Here is a 22,256-nt window from a genome sequence, read left to right on the forward strand (position 1 = left end):
ATTGTCTTCTGCCAGGCACCTCTAATGGCAGCTCCATCGCACAGTGGATAAAAGCAAGAGGATTCATCGTCCTGAATTTAAATCTGGCCTCAGACACTGGTGGTGTGATCCTAGGCAAATCACTTAACTCTGTTTGCCTCAGTTTCCTTATGTATAAAATGAACTGGAGAAGGAAATGACAAACCACTCCAATATATCTGCCATGAAAACACCAAATAGGGTCATAAAGAATCAGACATGATTGAAATAACTGAACAACAACAATTGTCTTCAAGTTCATTTTGAGCAGAGACAGTCTTTTTCTTATTGTATCCCCAATGCTTACTGTATTGATAACGCATTTTTGTTTATTGTTAACATAATTTTGCTTCTCAGTGGGAAGAGGTTGCCCATCCATTAATGGGCCTACCCATTAAGGGGAGTTTGATTAGGGAAGATTTGTAGGAAATCCCACATCTTTTGTTAATGAGGCACTGGTTCTCAAGGGTTGTGATGCCCTCCGGCTCTAACAAAGGTGTAAATACTCTGAAGTGAGATTTTACTTTGGGGCTTGCTCTTTGGAAGTGTGTGTTTAGCCAGATGACATTCTGGGAAGCCACTAAGGAGCTCCCTGGGCTTTGAAAACCCAGATGCTGGTATCTATGTAATGGTCAGACAGTTGGATCTGTCTGTTGATCTATGATGTATGTACTGCTTATGTCAGACAGTAGGAAGCCATGTCTGTTGATATTGATTTCTCTGTATTTTCTCTGAAGTTCAGATTGCTGACTTTTCCCCCTGAACTAAGTGAATGATTCATGTGCTTGATTAAAGTGATTGTTGACCCCTCAAAAGTTGCCTCTCCTTTTAGAAAAGCAGATCAAAGAATCGGTACAGCAGGCCCTCCGGTGTATGAAGGGGTCCTTGCTTTTACACTTATTTCTGTGCCTAGCAGATAACAGGAATTTAATAAATGTCCATTAATTTACAGATGACTTTTTCTGATTACAGAGGATCAAGGATGAAACATGCTCTCCTCTATGGGGAAGTGGTAGATTTATGGTGCAAAATGATACATATACATATATACACATATATGTGAATGTATCCATACACATGTGTCTATCTGTATGCAGCCACTGAGGGGATTCACTTAGCTCAGTTACACAGATTTCTTATAAGAAATTACTTCTTCCTGTCTTTTTCTTGCAGGGTAAAGGTAGGAGAGAAAGAAAACAGATTTCTATTAATTAGAAAAAAAGAAAGATGGGAAAGTTACAATATATGTAGAAAGTTCACTTTCAGATAAGGTCACTGTGTTTTTAGTTTTACCTAATGTTTTTACTTTGTTATAAGAGATCTCTCATGGAGTGGAAGTAATCCATACATATATATAATGGAAAAACAAAACATATTACCAAAATTTTTTTTTTTTAATGAATAGAAATAAATGAGCCAAGAAAACTGATGGACACTTAGTGGCAGTAAGTGACAAGTTGATATGACACTTTACACATTAAATTTGTTCATATAAGTCCAAATTACTGCAAAACAAACTTAATTACATTAATATAACTTTATTAAAAATATTTTTAAAACATAACAAAAAGGCATTTGCATTGGTAGAACAAAAGTGTTTTCAACTCCAAGATCTCCTTGTAATCTCTTTTTTTCCAAATTAAAAAAAAATCTAATAAGCTAAATGCATGTTGATGTGTAAAATGATATCAGCATTTCTAAAGAACGTTCTTCGTTAAAAGATTTTTAAAATCAAGGGTTTTTAACCATTTTGTGTCACGGACCATCTTGGCACTCTGGTGAGGCCTACAGACCCTGTCTCAAAATAATATTGTTAAATGCATAAAACAAAATACATAAAATACCAAAGAAATCAATTATAAAACAAATGTGACTTTTCTTTACATTTATGGACCCTAGGTTAAGAACTCTAGCTTTAAATTTTTCTTCTTTTCCCAGGTATTCCTGGTCTCTAGCACAGGGGTTAAATCCTAAATGCACTGGTTTTTGCAGACCAACATCTAATTATGGTCTTATTAGCAATATGGTTGCCTTTACATCTGGACCACTAATATTCCTATTAAGAGTTAAACTTTAGGAGGTATTGACTTGGTTGCCCAAACTGCAAATGTTACTCTCTAATTTTTCTTTCAAACTTGACGTATGTTTTTAAATTTCTGATGTTTCAATAAGGTATTTTCTAATTACTGGTCTCTGCTTATCCTCTCCCCATTTTATTTATTTTGGTCACTGTTCCTCTGTGGACCTTCAAAAATCTTTTTAACCTTTCTTTAGGACTTGCATCTAATTCCATTTTCTTTTTAAAAATTATTATTTCATTAAATATTTTCCAATTACATGTAAAAATCTTTTTGACAGTCATTTTAAAAAATTTCCAGTTCCAAAATTATTCCCTCCTTTCCTTGAGAAGGCAAGCAATTTGATTTTTATTATGCATGTGAGGTCATGCAAAATATATTTCCATATTAGCCACGTTGCAAAAGAAAACATAAACAAAACAATACAGATAAAGGAAATTCAAAGAAGTATGCTTCAGTCTGCATTTGGAGTTCATCAATTCTCTCCCTGGAGGCAGACAGCACTTTTTATCATGGGTCCTTTGGAAATGTCTCAGAACAATGTCTTGAACAGAGTAGCTAAGTCTTTCATAGTTGATAGTCATTACAGCATTGCTGTTACAATGTACAACATTTTCCTGATTTTGTTGACTTCACTTTCCATCAGTTTACATAAGTCTTTCCAGCATCCTGCTCATCATTTCTTATGGCACAATAGTATCCCATCACAACCATTATAAATAACTTGTTCAGCCATTCCCCAACTGATGGGCATCCCCTCAATTTCCTGTTCTTTTGCACCACAAAAAGAGCTACTATAAATATTTGTGCACATATAGATCCTTCTCCTTCAAACAAACAAAAACCCCTCTAACTACTGCAGCACGTAGTTGCTGGAGTTGACCATGCTGTTGTTCAGTAATCCTGTCATGTCTGATCCTCCGTGACCCCATGAGCCATTGTACACCAGACCCTTCTATCCTCCATTATCCCAAAGTCTACCCAAGCTCATGTTCATTGCTTCCATGACACTACCTGTCCATCTCATCTCCCTATTTTCCTTTTGCCTTCAATCTTTCCCAACATCAGGGTCTTTTTCCAATGAGTCCTCTCTTCTTGTTATATGCCAAATTATTTAAGCTGATCGTGGAGGGACTTAATTGCTAGGCTAGGTTTCTATGTGGCATGATAGAAAAGATCATTCTTGGAATCAGAGAAATTAGACCACAACAATATTTTACTAGATGACTGACCTTGGGCAAATTACTCTCTCTTTCGATAATTATAAGATGGCTATAATGATAATTACCCTGTTTATCTCTCACAGAGATGTAAGGAAACCACTTTGGTAGTTTACAATGTAGCTGAGAAAACAGGCAGTTTATGGTTAAATTCTAAACTAATCAATACAGACTAAGTACTTTAAGAGTTCAGACAGGAAAGGACCACTATGTTCTGGAATGGTCAGAAAGGCTTCGTAAAGGAGGTGACTTTGGACCAAAGACACCAGACAATAATACCAGCCCCACTGGTGCAGAGGTTAAATGTGGAGAGTGACACTCTCTCAAAAAAACATACTGTATTTAGAGTCAGAAGATGTTGGTTCAAAACCCATCTCCACCATTAATTGCTTCTGTGGCCTTGGTCAAATCACCACCTCTCTGGCTTCAATTTCTACAAGTGTAAAGTGAGATTGAACTAGCTGAACTCTAAGGTCCTTTCCAGCTCTAAATCTATGCTCCTACAAATAAGTAATTGGGGAAAAGGTCATACAGATTCCATGGGTCCTTTTAAAGGTAGGCAGAAGGCTTTGCACTTGCTGCAGGAGTAAATAAGAGGAATTTTATAGTTTGTGGAGCACGGAACAATGATGAAATGGCATTTGATTCCACAATTATCTCACTATTTAGAAACCAAAGATCAAGAGTAAATGTGTGTGTATGAATGGCTGTTTTCAGAACTCAGAGAAGTGCCAAAGGATTGCATCCGAATGCATATACAAAGTGATACTGAGAGCAACTTAAAAGGAAAAAAAATGAGATTTTTTTTTTTTTTTTTAGTAATTATATGGATTTGAAGAAGCATTATATCCTACAGATCCAGTCCACTGTTCTTCTCCTACTGAGTTCTTTTGAGGATGTTTGACTCACCATCTTTATGTGCTTTAGGGAGGGGGAGGAGAAACATGAAAAAAGGTAGACTCTAATATCACCTCTTAGTCTCTATCTGAGTGAATTATAGCTACTTCTGTCATTTGAAACTGTTCCATTAATCAGAGTAGTATAAAATAGATACAAGGATCTCTCCATGGGAGATGGATAGAACTGAAACCCCTGAGTAAGAAGCAGCTTCTGTCCCACAGTAGGATAAGAAGCCACTGATATTCCCCGAGTAAGGATTCTTAACCTTTTGGCATTACTTCTGGAAGCCTGGTGTAGCCTAAGGACTCCTCAAAATAGTGTTTTTTAAATAAGATTACAAAGGAAACCACTTATATTGAAATAAGTTCCCAAAATATATTTTTAAAAAATGTTCATGGAGCTCTATTTAAGAATCCCTGTCCTGTGGATGTGAGTCCTGGGCAAGAAAACTGAAGGCTTTAGGGCCACAAATAACAGTTTCGTCACTACTACAAATGGAAAGTAAGGAGTGAGATGTGAGATAATATTTGTAAAGCACTTAAAACTGTGCCTGGTGCATGCCTAAATAAATGCCTATTCCCCACTCTTATTCCCAAGCATGATCTGGTGTCTAGGACTGGGCACCTTTAGGGGGTAAAGTTTGTTCAATCATCAAAACAATGGGTTGGGTGCTGGGGCAGGAGCTCTAGAGATAAATGCATTAACTTTCTCAGATACTGGGACTTGATTCCAGAAGACCTGACTATGGAGGTTCAGGTCTCAAGTCAGGTGTAGAGAACATTGTTCTAGGCAGAAAGCAGCAGGTCAGTGGCAACAGGCAAATGGTGAATGGAGAAGTTTATTAGCTGAGTGACCCATGGGAAATCACATAACCTCGGTCTGCCTCAGTTTCTTCATCTGTAAAATGGAGACAGTGATGGTACTAACCTCAAAGGGTTTTTAGGAGGATAAAATAGCATAATATTTGTAAAGTACTTTGCAAACCTTAATGCATTATAAAAATGTTAGCTATCACTACTGTTACTATTATCATCTGGAGGATTAACTGGAAGGGATATAAAGCTGAAGCATGCTGAACTGAATTGACTTTGCCACAAAGCCAGCTAAAAGAATATTTCCCATGCATAACTACAGCAGAAACCATTAAGGCAAGAGCCCAATTTAAATCACTCAAACAAATCCTTGCTAAAAGAAAAGACTTCATAGTAGTAGATACACACTTATTCAAACTTAAATGCGCACTTCTAAATGGAGATGGTGTAACACACATTGTCAAAGGTGGTCAAGATTTCAGAGATCACCTAATCTAAGCCATACCCAAGCACTTACCTTCTCCACAATATTTCCAATAAGTAGTCATCCAGACTCCATTTGATGACCTCGAGCAAAGGAGAATTTACTAACATTTCAAGACATCTCATCTGGACAGCTCAAATTGTTGGGAAATCTTCCCTTCCTCCCACTGAACTGAGATCTGATTCTTGGCAGCTTTTATCTACTGCTCCTACGGGGAGCCAAGAAGGTTAAAACTAGGTCCCTCTTCCACAGGACTGCCCTTTGAATTTTTTTCTTCTGAAAAGTATAATATCCTGAAGTCTTCTCCTCCCCACTAAATATATCTTGTTCCCTCAATAGATTGTTGCAGGGCCTGGGTTTCAAATTCTTTTAACATCTTGGTCATCTTCTTTTGTACCCGCTTTAGCTTGCCCCCCTCTTTCTTAAAATGTAGCATCCAGTACGTAACACAATGGTGTATCCTGGTCAAAATACAGAGCGACACCACTTCTGATTAGAGCATTATATCCTTACTAAAGCAATCTAATCATTATTTCATTAGCTTTTGGAGCACCATGTCATAGTGACCCTTTAAATTGAGAATTTACATCGTAAATGCTTAATAAAGCATGTTGATTGCTTGATTAATTAATTTCTTCAAGTTTACTGAAAAAAAAACATATTTTTCAAATGAACTGTTGCCCAGTCATGTTGTCCTTGCCATGTCATTATGAAGTTAATTTTTTGGGATCCCAATTATGTCATTTGATGTGCTAGCTCTAAGCTTTCCCAGCTTCATGTCTGTCATCTATAAATTTAACAAGCATGCCATCTATGCCTTCAACCAAGTCACTGAGAAAAATGTTCAAATAGCTAGAGTCTGGCAACACAGTGTCCACCTCTCCATCACTTCCCTCCTCCCCGATGATGACATCAATCTATTGATTACCACTCTTTGTATCAGGCCCTTCAGTTTCCAATCCACCTAAGTGAAATACCTACTCCATATATTTCCATTAAGGCTTTTCTATGCTTTACCTTGCCCATCTCTTTCCTAAAATGTAACATCTAGTACTTAATACGATACTTTGCTGAAATCCAGGCATGTTGTCCAAGGCATTGCCCTTATCTGAGATCAGGAGCCCGAATGTTAATAAATACCAAATACCTCCTCTTCTTCCACTCACCACTGTCACTCACTTAGCACTTTGAAGACTAGAACTCCTCAAAAATCCCTTGGTCTCCAGGCCAATTTGTAAAAGAACCTAGCTACATTCTAAGGAGATCTAAACGATATGTCACTGTGAAAATTTAGTTTTTCCTCAGAATAAATACTTGAAGCAAATTAACATCTCTGAAACGTCCTACACAATGCTAGACAAAAACCCCAAAAATGGCATGGGGAAAAAACAATGATTGTTGTTTTTAAGTTCAAAGGAGAAAGGTCAAGAATTTAAAACTCCTAAATACCCTTAAATTCTCTATTATAAATCCTCTGATCATGGAGGTACAATCGAAGTGGTGAGACCTAAAAGTTTTTTAAAGGAGATATTTGTAAAGTGTTTTGCAAATCTTGAAGCATTATATAAATACTAGCTATTTAATTTGTAATGGTGCCAATCTGGTAGTCAGAAGACTGGGGCAGGCAAACCTTACTCTGTAAATAGTTTACTGTGTGATGGGTTTCAGTTTCCTTGTCTACTATGACACACTGCTTTCTTATAGCACAACTCCAATCATACCACACCCTTGCTCAAAAATCCTTCAATGGCTCCCCCTCAACAGAATTAAGTCTATTAAGTACATATTCCCTAGTTTGTTATTCACGTCCTAGTCCTAACCTGTCTTTTTAGACTAAGTTCCCACCACTCCCCCATATGCACCTTATACTGTAGCCCACTTTGTGCTTCATCAAATATGTCCTATACTTGTGAGCCCTGGATCATATCATTCTCTCTTCCTGGAATGGACTCATCACCATCTGTACCTGTCTAAGCCCTGCTAATCCTTCAAGGTTCAGCTCAAGTATCTCCTCCTTCCCTCTTAATGGATGTAATCTCTCATTCCTGTGAATCTCTAACACCATATTACCCATACTCATCTTACGGCATGTAAGGGACTCCCAGAATTTTAAGATTTGGAAAGGACCTGAGAAGCTAACTCACAGTCAAAAAGTAGTCACCTACTATGCAGAGAGAAGAGGAGAGGAGGAGAGGGAAAAAGAGGGGAGGAAATGAGGATAGCATCTTCTAGGTGCCAGGTACTATGCTAAGCACTTTAACAATATTATCTCATTTTATCCTCATGATAACTTTGTGAGGCCTCCATTGTAGAGTTGAGGAAACAGAGGTAGACAGAGGTTAAGTGACCTCTTCAAGGTCACATAGCTGGTGTTTGAGATCACATTTGAATTCAGGTCTTTCTGACTTCTGGTCTAATACTCTATCCATTATACCTTCTATCTGCCTACCTATACACACTTCCTATAATATATCAAGCAAGTTGCAGTCTAGGTGCCACTTCTCCACAAAGGGAGTATCTTTTACCACCCAAGGAAGCCTATTAAACTCTGTTAGAATATCAAGCCTAAATTAGCCCCAGAAACTCTGCCTCTGGGGCCAAGTAAAGGAAGTCTAATCACTTTTTCACATGATAGACTTTCAAATCCTTAAGTAGATTTATCATGCTTTCCCTTGACAAATATCCTCAATTCCTACATAACATGGCCTTTACCATCCTTGTGATTCTCTTTTGGACCCTTTGTTGTTCAGTTATTTGTCAGGTCTGACTCTTTATGACCCCCTTTGCAGTTTTCTTGGGAAAGATACTGGAGTGGTTTGCCATTACCTTCTCCAGCTCATTTTATAGATGATGAAACTGAGGCAACCAGGGTTAAATGACTTGCCCTGGGTTACATAACTAGCAAATGTCTGAGACCAGATATGAACTCAAGAACATGAGTCTTCCTGACTCCAGGTCTGGTGTTCTATCCACTGCACTACCTAGCTGCCTACTTGGACACTCTTTGTTGATCAATATCTTTAAATTGTACTCTTTCCTCCCAGAACTGAACATAGATGTGATATGGTCCTGGGTAGAGAACAGAAAGACTGTTCACTTCCTATTCCTGAAAGCTGTACCTCTCTTACTACAACCCTACATCAAATTAACTTTTTTTGGCTGTTCTAACAAATTCTGTCTTGCATTATAATTATGTGTGTACTTGTCTTATCCTTCTCTACTAAGCTACAAATTTCTTGAGGGTAGTGACATGTCTTCATCCTTCTATCTTTCATAGTTATCGCTCTGGATTGTGGTTTTCTCATCTATAATGATGCGTTGGAACTAGATGAGCCCTAAAATCTTTTCTAGCTCTAAATCCAAGGAAACACAGGTTGAAGTTAATGCTCAATTACTTATCAAGTGCTGCAAATGCATTCCTCATGTATTTGCTTTTCCTTGCCCTTCTCAACAATTATTTCAGGCAGGGTCAGAATTAATCCTGTATCATGGCCAGACACAAGTGATACTGACTACAGACAGTCCTTTACTTTGATGACATATCTCCAAGCTTATTCCTTTCCAGTCATAGAATCTCTACTGCTACTTATTTCTCCATAAGAAACTATCTCCTCAGGCCTTTGGTGACCAGGGCAATTCTTCATGAAATAAGCCTTCTGTTTGGTAACATTAAAAAGTTTCTGCACCACTAAGGAGACAAGGTCATATCAAACTACTCCCCTATGAATCAACACAAATCACAAACCAGCACCTCCTAAATGAATTAGTCCGGTATAATATTTTTACACTTAAAAGACACCGATTGAATTCATAAATATTAGTCCAAGGGAATTTAGAGAAAGATAACACTGTTGGAAGAGGGAAGGAAGGGATGGAGAAAAAAATAAGTATATTTTCATAAGAAGGAGAAATTAATGAGAAAATAAAGCATATTTAATGAAAAATGCTACTTGTAACAATGTATTTTATAAATATGTACTTGAATCTTACTAGTTTGATGAAAATATTATTACCAGCATCAAAATCTTCCAACAGCACCCCCAATTCACAGGGTAAGGAATGTGTTCCATAGCTGCCAATTTGGGAAGAATTCATTAACAGAAATCTGACTACTTATGTTATCTAAGAATGTAATAAATAACTAGGCAACGCAATAAAAAATGTTATCTTATTGCTCATAGTCACATAAATTCAAAATCAAAGTAAAGCTTCTGAAACACAGCCACTCTACTCAGTAACATACATATTCAGGCAGACATTAGTACAAATCCTAATACATGTATTAAGACAATATTTCACTCTATCAGGTCAATTTAAAAACTAAATAAAAAGTCCATTTTTCTACTGGCCCAGAGATACTAGAAATAGTACTGGAAAACCATTTTATTAAACTATGACTTAAGGAAGAATAAAGCAGAGAACAAAAATAGTAATTAAATGTTTATGAAAAAAGGAAGATTGCAAGAGGAATTGAAAATGTGAAAATATATATATAATAAAAATATTGAAAATATATAACTATATACAATGTATAATTATATATAAATATTGAAAACATAATATAAAAATAAAAAATACTCACAGTATTCTTCTGACAAATAATTTCCTGCAAAATAAGAGTAATATACATTAAAAGAGAAAATAAAGTCAAACATATCTTTAACATCTGGTACCAAGAGTATTATACTAAACTGAAATTTCAAAGAAACCAAAGGACAAAAGAAAATGTAAATACAATCAAACGTTCTATTAATGTGCAAGATATTCAAGAGAACATAATTGTTCACACACACACACACACACACACACTCTTCTGTAGACTAAGACTGTATTCTGTGACTAATGCTGCAAGAATAATGCTCTCTTGAACTCCTGTCCTGCATCACTAATTTTCTAGTACATGTTTCCAACTGGGTGTCCTATAGGCATGTTAAACTCACCATGTTCAAAACAGAATTGATCATCCTTCCCATCCCCTCCTCCAAACTTCACCTTTTCTAATTCCCCTGTTTTCCGATTATCCATCACAGAGTCAATGAGGTTCACAACCGCAGAGTCATCTTCTATGAACTCTTCCATATCCCTCACCCCTATATACAATCAGCATCGACAATTCCACCTCAGCAACGTATTTTGCATCCATCTCCTTCTCTACCAGCTTTTATCATCTCTTACCTTGACACCTACAATAGCCTCCTAATTAATCTTCCTACCCCTAGTCTCCTGACCTCCTCCTCCACACATCTGCATCAATGGTACTGAAGTTATGAATACAATGATTATGAAGATCTAACATTTGATTCATATAGGAACTGATATTCCTGACCAAGTCACTCCCTTGCTCAAGAAGATCCACTGAGTCCCAATTCCTTTCATAATAAAATACAAATTCTCTTTTGTCATGTAAAGTCCTTTACAAATTGGCTCTGGCCTACTTTGTTCTAGAATTTCTGCATGTTACCCCCCTTCATTCATTCTACTTTCCAATGACCTTTTTGCTGTTCCTTACAAACATCTCCTGATCTTCATGACTTTACATAGGCTGGCCTTTCTGATACCTAGAAGATACCACTACCTCCTTAGGCCTGCTGCACAGCATCCCTAACTTCCTTCAAGGCTTAGCTCCAGGAAATAGATTTATTTATGTATTGAATATTGCATATGTTCTTATTATTTTAAATATATTTATTATTTACTCAATAATTTAAACAGACTCCACATACAAAGCCTATTCTGACTCTCACCAGTTGCTGTTCCTGCCCAGAAATTACTTGGTAATTACCTTGTATCTACAGTCAGTATGGAGTACGATTAGAAGAGTCTGCCTGAGAACCAGTAAGAGGGAGGTTCAATTCCCTTCTTTGATAAATGCTGGCTTGTGGATAGCACATAACTTGTTCGTGCTCCTGCTAGCACTCCAAGTTTTGTATCCCCAATGCCTAGCAAGCAGGTGCTTTATAAATGCTTCCTGAGAATAAAACAAGCCTCCATCCCTACTCCAGCTCCAAGTGAAATCCTACTTATGCTTTGAGGCCCGCCTCCAACAGCACTTCCTTACAGAAGCCTTCTCTGATACCCTCCCATATTTAATGTTATTTCTCCCTTCTCTGAGCCCTCACAGCACTTTGTTTACAGCTCTCTTAAAGCACCCTTCACCTTCTACTTCACATTATAATTATTAGTAGATTTTTTTTATTCAACTGCTCTCACCCTAGCCATTAAGCTCCTATGATTTTATGAACACAGTATAAAATTAAGGCTTGAAATGCACAAGCAATAATTAAGCTTGAATTCTTCCTTCTGCAGAAGGCTATTCTCAGTACTCCCAGATGCTAATTTGGAGTGCCTTATGTCTATTCTTAAGGATCCCGCTGGGTGTTGTCCATGCTTGAAGAGGATCAAAATGACATCATTAGGCTGGAGTCAAGGTAGAGCATGTCCTACTGTGGCTGATCAGATGGATACAGTCTCAGAAGGCTCTACCACAGGTTGGACCCAAATACGAACATCTGGAATGGAGATGGCTCTAAATCTGCACATCTCATGTTTCTTGTGAGTTACTATAATTCCACTTTGCTCAGAGAGCACAGTGTCTTCTTTGATTTGATTCATGATGGGTGATCCTGTGCCAGCATCTTCCATGTATCATAATGGATTGCAAAGATCTTCAGAGAGAAATGGATTTTGCATCTACCTAGTTATTGGCAGGTTGTTTCCTCCATTGGAATGTAATCTGCTTTGCCGCAGGGATTGTTTTCCACTTTCTTTTGTAGCATCAGCCCTTATTGTAATGTCTGGTACATAATAAGCACTTAGTAAATGTTTGTTGGCTGACTAAAGGAGTGGAAAGACACCGAATAAAGGGAAATAGCACTACACGGACCACAGTGACTATAGCCAAGTAGAAATCTAAGAAGATTTTGTAGAGGTAAGGCAGAAGAATACAGAAGGGTAAGCCATGTGAAAACACTTTGAAAAGCATAAGAAAAAGTATTTGTGGCCCATGGCCAGTATAGTCATCTGGCTAAAAAGAATGTGACAGACAACATCTAGTAAGAGAGAAGGTGGGAAAGAGGCCATGTAATCCAATTCCCTCATGTTGCATATGTGAAAACTACAGTACCTGCCAAGGTCACACAGGTAGTAAGTGACAGGGGTTATATATACCTAAGCTCAGGTTCTTTGACTTCAAAACCAACATTCTTTCTCTTGGGCTTCAATGGGCCAGTAGAAAGCTCTAAATGTGTGTGACTCTATTTGTATTTCTATATTTCACACATCTATGATTTAATTTGTGTGGATGCTCCTTCTAAGCTTCAATTGTCTCAATGAAGATCCCTAGTTGAAAAAAAATCCATCATTTGTGGGCTAACCTTCTGTGGAGAATCTTTGCTGAATTTAGCTAGGCTGGCTCTCAGATGACCTATAGAACAAGAGTCCATACATGAAACCCTTCCAAGTTGGCAGGTCTATGTTTGGCTGGCACAACTCTTGAGAACCACAGTTATAGCCAGACCCCAATGGGGCAGCAGAACAGGCCTGCATATGAAACCCACATACATGTTTTCACATATATGGCACCAGGATCAAAGATCAATCTTTTGGCTTTTAAAGCTTTTCATCACCTGGTCCATTCTTACCTCTCCAAATTTTCTTACATCTTGCTAATCTCTGAAATCCAATGACATTACTTTCCATGCTGTTCCTTGCACAATACACATTCCCTACTTAATGCATCTGCATTAGCTTTCCCCTATTCCCTCTCATCTCCATCTCCTGGCATCCTAACTTCAGGTCTCAGCTAAAACCCCACTGGTTTACAAAAGGCTTTTTCCAGTCTTCATGTGTCCCCTCTCTTGTTTGTACACAGCTGTCTCCCCCATTAGACTGGAGTGGCTTGCCATTTCCTTCTCCAGTAGATAAAGGCAAACAGAGGTTAAGTGACATGCCCAGGATCACACATCTAGTAAGTGTCTGAGGCTAGATTTGAACAGAGATCTTCTTGACTCCCTGATCAGCACTCTATCCACTGAATCACCTAGCTGCCTTCATCCTGCAAATGGTCTTGAGAACAGAAATGGTTTTTTTGTTTGTTTGCATTTTTTTTTGGTTTTTTTGTTGTTTGTATCTCCAGTGCTTAGTGCAGTGCTTGGCACACAGTAGGTGCTTTATAAATGCCTGCTGACTTGATTATAGGTGTGTGTCTATCAATCATACACATGTGTAGGCATATGATATCACTACTGCTTTTCTTCTCCCCACCCCCAACATTCTATTATGGTTTAACCATGGAGAAGGCACAGGGTAGGTGGTCTCCCACAGTCATCATGAGGACAATGCTTTTTATTGGGAGGTAAGAGGTTCCCAGGCTTCCCCAGCACACCATCTAATCTACCACCACCTCCTGCTGAGGCAGGAACAGGGATGGAAATAGGAGACACAATAGCTTTTGCTGATAAACAGGTGAGTTGAAACCAGTCCTCTGACCTACACAAGAGCTCAAATTACTGGCACACCCTGGCAGAAAAAACAATTCCCATTCTAGTGGGTTAAATTTTAACATTTTCCTAAAGAATTACTAGGCTAAGATAATCCTCTTAGGTCTCTCATTTGTCTTCTTCCTGCCATTTTATGTATCATAGAATGAAGAAAGCATATTTAGACAATTCCTATAATAATCTGCTAAATCAGAATCAAACTATACTTAGGTTGGCTTACATTCTGAAGACGTCAAAGAAACAAATCGTTCTCCTTGAGGCACAAGTAGTTTATCAACTGCTTGTGGTTGTACCTAAGAACGTGGATATTCAATAGTTCTTCTACTTACTTGACATAATTAAAAACAGATAACATTCTGGACATTTTAACTGAGTCGGAAAAAAGCAGTCCGTGCTCCAGAGCATGTCACCAAGACCTTAGAAAGTGTACAGACTGCCCAGATAGGAAAACAGAGTGAAGTTAATTTGTGCTAATTAGCCAGAAAGGAAAGGAGGAGGAAGAAATTAGAAGCAAAAATGCTAGGCTTTCCAACACTGAATTGTATAAATAACCTAGAGCTAAATAAAAGATCTCATAAAACTTGTTATCTAACAAGCCTATAAGTGAAAAGATAAAAACAGCATATAGAGGCCACTTCCACAAATAAAACTTGAGTGGTAATGAATGAAAATTCATGGGCTGCCATAAAATCTGATTCATTCTCAAAGCATTCTTCCAAGACCTCCCTCCGTAAAAGGGATTAGAGTGAGAAACTACATCCAGCCTAAGTCAAGGACAGGCATTTATTTATCAAGCATCTACCATGGGCTAGGCACCTTCTTAAGCTCTGAGCATACAAGAAAGAAAAGAAATCCTTTCCCAATCCCTCTTATCTAGTGCCTTAATTATTTCATATTTATCCTGCTTGTTGTTTAGTTTAGTTGTATCCAACTCTTTGTGAGTTTCATGGATCACAGTCTGTGGGATTTTCTTGGCAAAGATACTGCCATGGTTTGCCATTTCGTTAAGGCAAACAGAGGTTAAGTGACTTGCCCAGGGTCTCAAATCTAGTAAGTGTCTGAGGGTGTATTTGAATGCAGATTTTCCTGACTCCAAGACCAGCACTCTATTCACTGAACCACGTAGCTGCTTCTATACTGTATATGGTGCATGGTGCATGGTGCATGTGTGTGTGTGTGTGTGTGTGTGTGTGTGTGTGTGTGTGTGTGTGTGTGTGTGTGTGTGTGTGTGTGTGTCTGTATTATCTCTCCCATTTGACTGTGAGCTCCTTGAGGGCAGAGAATGTATCTTGCCTTTTTTTTTTAATCCTTGGTGTTTAGTGCAGTTCCTGGCACTTAGTAGGCACTTAAATGTTTATTGATGAATAGAAAACAGTCCCTGCTCTCAAGGAGCTCACTCACGGTCTAACCAGGAGAGACAAAATGCGAACATACAAACAAGCTAAATAAAGGATAAATAGGAAATTATCAGCAGAGGGAAACCACTAGAATTTAGAGAGCTTGGAAAAGGCTTCCTGTAGAAGGTCTAATTTTAGCTGAGATTTAAGAGAAGCCAGGAATGCCAGGAGTTAGAGATGAGGAAGGAGAGTATGCCAGGCACGGAGGGTAGTCGGTGAAAATACTGGAGTGTCTTGGGCAAGGAACAGCATGGAGGCTGGTGTTATGGGACAGGTAGGTAGGGAAAGATTAGAAAGGTAAGAGGGTGCCAGTTTACTTGGAGATTTGAATATCAAACAGGATTTTATATTTGATCCTGGCAGTGAGAGAGAGTTCCTAGTTGCCTGAAAGGGGAAGGAGGGTGACAAGGTTAGAACTGCATGGTAGAAAGATCATTTTAGCAGCTAGAATAGAGGCAGGGAGACCAACCAACAAGCTACTACAATAGTCCAGGCACGAAACAATGAGGACATGCATCAGAGTAGCGGCAGTGTCAGAGAAGGGAACATATGCAAGACCTGTTAAAAGGTAGAAATGACAGGACTTAGCAATAAATTGGATAATGGTGTTAGAAAGAATAAGTGCCAAAGATGACCTCTGGGCTGCCAGCCTGACAGGATGTTGGCACCATTGCCAGTAATTGAGAAATTAGGAAGAGGGGCAGCACTTGGGGCAGTAAAGACAACAAGTTCAGTTTTAGACATCTTAGGCTGAAGAGGTCTATAGGAAATCTTTTAGAGATGGACAATAAGCAGCTGGAGTGCAAGATGGCATCTGGGAGAGGTTAGGGTTATATAAGTAAATCTGAAAAGTGCCAACATCAAGATAGTAACTGAATCCATGGGAACTGATGAGATCATGGAGAAAGAAGAGAACACTTAGAATAAGGAGTTAGATGGCTGCTAAAATGATGGGTTGCCAAAGGTGGACACATTTCACAGTTGCTCTAATCACAATAGAGTCGAGAACTGATCCACGAAAACAAGCAATTCTTCACTAAGGTTAAGTATATATTAAAAAAAAAAAAATTAAGCAAATGAGAACCAAAGGCAGGAATGTAGCTTTCAAAGCAACTTGAACACAAAGTGCATCTCATACCTAATCCCTTTTACTTAGTTTTCATGGTATAATTATTTACCTGCACGCCATATGGCACTTTTCAAACTGGGGCTAGGACAAAAGGACAAAGTAGTTCTAAGAGGAGTGGGAGGGGATTGGGCACCACGAGCAAGGAATTATTATTTAATAAAAATAATTTTAAAAATAAATAAAATTTATTTTAAATTTTAAATAAATAATTTAAATTTTTAAATAAATAAAAAATGAGCAGAGCTTATTATTATTTCTCACTGTGACTGTCATCGTCATCAGTATTTACTTTTTTTTTTTTTTGGAGAGGGAAAGGCAAGGCATTTGGGGTTAAAACACTTGCCCAAGTTCACACAGCTAGTGTCAAGTTTCTGAGGTTGGATTTGAACTCAGCCCCCCTCCCCCCCACCCCGCCCCGAGTCCAGGGCTGGTATTCTATTCGCTATGCCACCTAGCTGCTGCTATTTACTTCTCATAAAAAACACACTCTCCTCAGTATTCCACATTATTATCCCCTACTATTACTTAGCAGAGAGAGCATTCCAAGTGTGAGGAACGGCCAGAAAATGCCCAGTCAGAAGAAAGAGTTTAAGAATCAGCAAGGAGGCCAGTGTCCCTGGATTGTAATAAAGTGTAAAAATACTGGAAAGGTGAAGGGGAGAGGCTTTGAATACCAAATAGGGCATTTTATATTTGATCCTAGGAGTGATAGGGAGTCACTGGAGTTTATTGAGGAGGTGAAGTGACATAGACAGACCTAAACTTTAGGGAAAAACCACTTGGTAGATATACACAAGTTGCCCAATTCAATGCCCTTTCTTCTACTTCCATGGTTCTGTAAGTGGAGAATCTTCCACTACTAAATGGATAACAAGCCATGTATGTAAGTTCTTATCTACAGAGGGTGAGTCTTTGTATGCCAGGGTATTCTTTACCTCCTCTTTCCTGTTATTATCTCTTTTCTATGGGCAGCTCATAAAACAAGTAAAAATCTGATCACATCTACAATAAACATAATAAAGGAAAGATTGTAAGATAACCACTTGTCACTGCTATGTAGCATAATAACCATTGCTATAATATTACTATAATAATACTACTATAGTAATTCGAGTAAATTGGCACAGAAATGATGTTGAAAAAGGAAGCCAAAGCCTGGGGAGCTCTGCGAGTGCAATCAAACACGTGGAGGGTGTGGTCTTGGTGATTATGGAAAGAACCAAATTATTCTGGGGCGCCATCTGTAAAACCACCAACAAGAATTTAGTGAAATTGTCATTACTGAGCTAAAACCTTATACTTATGAATGAATGAAAATTCTATAAAAAAAATTTAGTTAAAATTCCAATCTGTCCTAGTTTCATTTTGGGCTAAGCATTAAAAAAAAAAAAAAAAAAAAGGGAAACATGAGGAAAGGAAGTAGAAGTTCAAAGACCAAGAGAAGTTAGAAAGCATTTCTGTGATTCTCCAGAATCTGGTTTCTTTCACTGAAGAACAGGCTGAAAATTCAATTGAAGAACAAAGCTGATACATAAAACTGCTCTTACTGAGGCCACTAATCTAGTAAAGGGCTTGATCTTTCACTCAGTTTCCTTGTTTGGGGGTGGAGGGGTGGGGGGGTGGGGGGGAGTTGAAGTAAACGTCTTCTAAAGTCACTTCTAGCTCTAAATCTATGATCCAGTTAGTATCACAAGCTAGAACTGAAGCCAGATATTCTAGATTAGTTAGGGGCAGTTAGGTGGCTCAGTGGATAGAGCACCAAGCCTGGAGTCAGGAAGATCTGAGTTCAAATCCAGCCTCAGATACTTACTAGCTGTGTGGACCTGGGCAAGTCACTTAGCCCCTATTTGCCCCAGTTCCCCATCTGTAAAATGGGAGCACACTGGAGAAAGAAATGGCCAACCACTCCAGTAATTCTGCCAAGACACCCCAAACGGCTTCATGAAGAGCCAGACATGATTGAAATGAGGGAGCAACAACAACAAATTCAAGCCCAGTGGCGCCAAACGCAATAGAAATTGGGTCACCAAGCTGTACATGAGAATCCTTGTGGCTGTGCTGACTTAGGTTTAAAATGTAATGTTATCTATGTTTCATTGTATCTTTATTTATTCTGTTGAATATTTCCCAATTACATGTTAATCTGGTTTGGGTCACACTGTATCCTAGACTGTGAGCTCAGCATCTTGTCTATTAACCATGTTGCTTTGATATCACACTTTCTCAACCTGAGTGTTTGTGAACTTGTTTTTTCTTTTCAATTATTTGATAACTATTTCAAAAGAATTACTTTAGTTTATAATCTTATGTATTTTATCTGATGCATTTAAAAACATTACTTTGAGAAGGGGTCCATAGGCTCAATCAGATTGTATCACATACTCACACATACACACAGAGTTAAGAACTACTCTCTGTGCATTAAATGTTAAATGTTTTCATTTTTAACACAGTTCAGTAATTCTAAATGGAGATTATTTGCCATTTTGAATTTAACCCAAAGACGAATGTAAGAGTCCTCAATTAATTTCTAGTGACAGGACACTGGATTTAAATTCCCAATAAAGTGATGGTTAGCTGAAAACCATAACAAAATATAAAGAGTATTAGCTAGGCAAAGCAGGTTAAATTTTACAGGAGTTCTGTTCATTAACTAAGCTTGGGGAACTGCTAAGAGCTGCTAGTCTTTAAGGATATGAAAGATAATGCTGCACATTTAAGTTTGTTCTTTCATTTTTTAACACAAGCCAGACCTCTCTGAGTAACGATTAGAGCAGTCTGCTGGAGTAAGAATGGTAGTTACAGCTTATACAATTCAGTGGATTAGTCAAGGTATAAGTATCAGTATAAATAACTGCAGAGAAACTCTGTGAAATCCTTTCTGTTAGTTTTAATGAAGTGAGTTTTCATGCAGTGCTTGAAAGAAAAAAAATACGGCTTGATTTCTTGAGTGAAGAATAATTTAATATAATTATTATACTTCACTTCTGATTTATTCACCACAAGCCACCGTACAACATTGATCCCCACACAGAGAAGTAACCTGTGCTACTTTTACACTGTAATGGATAAAACAAACAGGGAATCTATTTAAATGCACCAAGAGAGAGATTCAAATGTACTTTTTCTATACATATGCCACTCTCTCTAACCATTACTACAAAAGAGACTAAAATATCTTGGGATTCATTAGTTAATAATGTTATGTATGTCATCCTCATTGACAGAAGAGATACAGAAGCATTTCTCAAAATTTGTGGGTGTCTGATGATAGAAAGAATGGGGGAAATCGGAGGAACAGCAATTCTTCTTCCCCCTTAATACTCAAAGGAGAGTCAAAAGGGGATTGAAGCTTAAAGCTTAAACTGTATTGAGTAGGAAAAAAAGACAGTAGCCCAACTATCTCACTCCTGTAGACACCACTAGATTATAATCTCTCTCATAATTGCCCGCACCCATTCTTTGTTATTGTCAAATGCTGCTTTTGTACCTCACTTAACTAACATCGAGTTTCCAGCCTTCTCCAAAATTTGACCTAATTTATATATTGGGAAAAGCAAAGAGAAAAAGATTCTGCTATCACTTTTCCCTTCTCAACAAGGTGGAAATTGTGATTACTCTCCAAACTAATCTGTCTTTCTCCCCTCTTTCCTTCTTTCTTTCATACCTTATTGCCATTCCACAATGGCTCCCCCATTCCTCTTGGCAGAAGATAGATAATGTAAGAGAGCACTCAGGAGGTTTGTCTAATGAAAAATTTAATAAACTATTATAATAATACAATATGAAAATAATTCTCCCATAACATCAACTGTCTTCGCACTGTTTAACAATCTTTTCTTAAGAGTTAAAAAAAACCCCAATGTGAGATGACTCAATTCAACAAGTATGTATTAAGCACCTACTATGTTCTAGGCACTGTGCTGATAAAAATTAACCCTCCCCATACAATAGGATATAAAACAGCAATTTCAGCTTTAAAAGACAAATGTAAACTATCTGTTAAAGGCATTAACTCCATAATTCCAAACTGACGAGATCCAATTATTGTTTAGCAACCAAATCGTTCTAATTTTAAACAGGCTTCAGAGGTGAATTTTGTACACACCCATATATATCCTTGTCTGGTTTTGTTAACTATTCCTCAAGAACTTGTAAATGGTTTCCCCCTTTTTGCTTCCTTTTTAAAAATGCTAACTCTCCTGTTCATTCCCTCAGGGATTTTGCTGACACTGAGAATTTTTTTGTCTTCGGCACCAAACAGTAGGTCAAAATGAAACCAGCCCAGCCTGGTTACATACATTCCAGGCTTTGCAGTAATCACTGCATGTAGGACTGAGTATATAATATAGTAACTTTAGAGCCTGTGGTTCTAATTCTGTCCTTGCCCTCGTGAGAAGAGACAGTTGATGTCTGGATCTTTTTCATATTTTTAGTTAACCAAAGCCTGTCAATGAAAAGCTCTTTTCAGATGTCTTTGTAATTCTCTAACCTACCACTAGATGGAAGGAAAAGAAAAAGGCAGCCTATACCCATATATGGCAAAAATAAAAATAAGACCTTTTCTCAGAAGGAGAGCACCCAAGGGGTTGGGAGATGGGGGTGGGGATAAGGGGAACTCTTCTAAATTATCACCACATCACTACAGCTCTCTCCAGTCAGGGACTTTAAAAGGTTAGAGTGACACTCTTTTCAATGACTAATCACACCTAATCGATACTAAACTCTATCACTGAGAAATACAACTGATGAGAAAGTGAATATATCCCTGAGAAGAAAAAAAGAGGGAAAGATAAGAAAGGGTAGAGGAAAGGGCAGAAAAGGGAATACGAGGGGACCCAAATTCACACGGCTACCAAGTGTCTGAGGCCAAATTTGAACTCAGGTCTTCCTAACTCCAGATCTGACAGGCACTGGACTACCTAGTTTAAGTCACAATACAAAAATGACACTAAAGCCTTTACTAATCCCTCCTCATTTTAGCGCCTTTCCTATTTATCCTGCATACATATTATTTGTACCCATGTATTGTCTCCCCCGATATACTACCAGATCCTTAAGAGCAAAGACTATCTTTTGACATTTTTTGTATCTTCAGCTTTTAGAACAACGTCTGGTGCACAGTAGGCACTTCACAAATGTTGTTGACTGACTGACTCAAAGGTTCTAAACAGATCTAGCCTTTATATGAGCATTTATTAATATGGACAAGGTTATAAGGCAAAATAATGTAGTCTATCTGGGGGACGGAAGATATAGCAATCTTTGTGAAAACATTAAGTAGTTCTGTGAGGATAAGCTCAAATTTGCTCAGAGGAAATGGTAAAGGTCATGCCAAACCTGAGATCTCATAACGGCTAATTTGTGAGGAAATGCTAAAGCAATGGCCCCCTGGATAGAGAGAGAGCTACTGGATCTGGAGTCAGGAGCACTGAAGTTCAAATCCAACCTCAGAGGTATACTAGCTGTGAGACCCTGAACCAGTCATTCACTCTCCATCTGCTTCAGTTTCATCATCTGTCAAGCGGGGATAATAACAGCACCTACTTCTCAGAGTTGTTGTGAGTAAAACTCGTAAAGCACTTTGCAAACCTTAAAGTGCTGGTTGTTTGTCCTTCATTTTCAAAGAGGATTAATGACATGGGGGTGGAGGGTGGGCACAAGGATGTCTTGACTTGTGATTTAAGTGAGGCAGAGTTGCACAGTCATCTGCCTCCCTG

The 22,256-nt window shown here is 38.1% G+C and overlaps 1 protein-coding gene across 1 annotated transcript in view; it reads right to left on the bottom strand.

The window, feature by feature from the left end:
• The window catches only part of MAP3K5 (mitogen-activated protein kinase kinase kinase 5), a 452,961-nt gene that overhangs the window by 332,241 nt on the left and 98,464 nt on the right, over positions 1-22,256 (bottom strand). The window contains exon 3 of the mRNA XM_072637677.1: positions 10,095-10,118. Within this exon, the coding sequence (XP_072493778.1) occupies positions 10,095-10,118 (24 nt within the window). The remainder of the gene's footprint in view (positions 1-10,094; positions 10,119-22,256) is intronic.

This window comes from Notamacropus eugenii, chromosome 2, assembly GCF_028372415.1.
Source record: "Notamacropus eugenii isolate mMacEug1 chromosome 2, mMacEug1.pri_v2, whole genome shotgun sequence".
In the NCBI taxonomy this organism is placed as follows: domain Eukaryota; kingdom Metazoa; phylum Chordata; class Mammalia; order Diprotodontia; family Macropodidae; genus Notamacropus; species Notamacropus eugenii.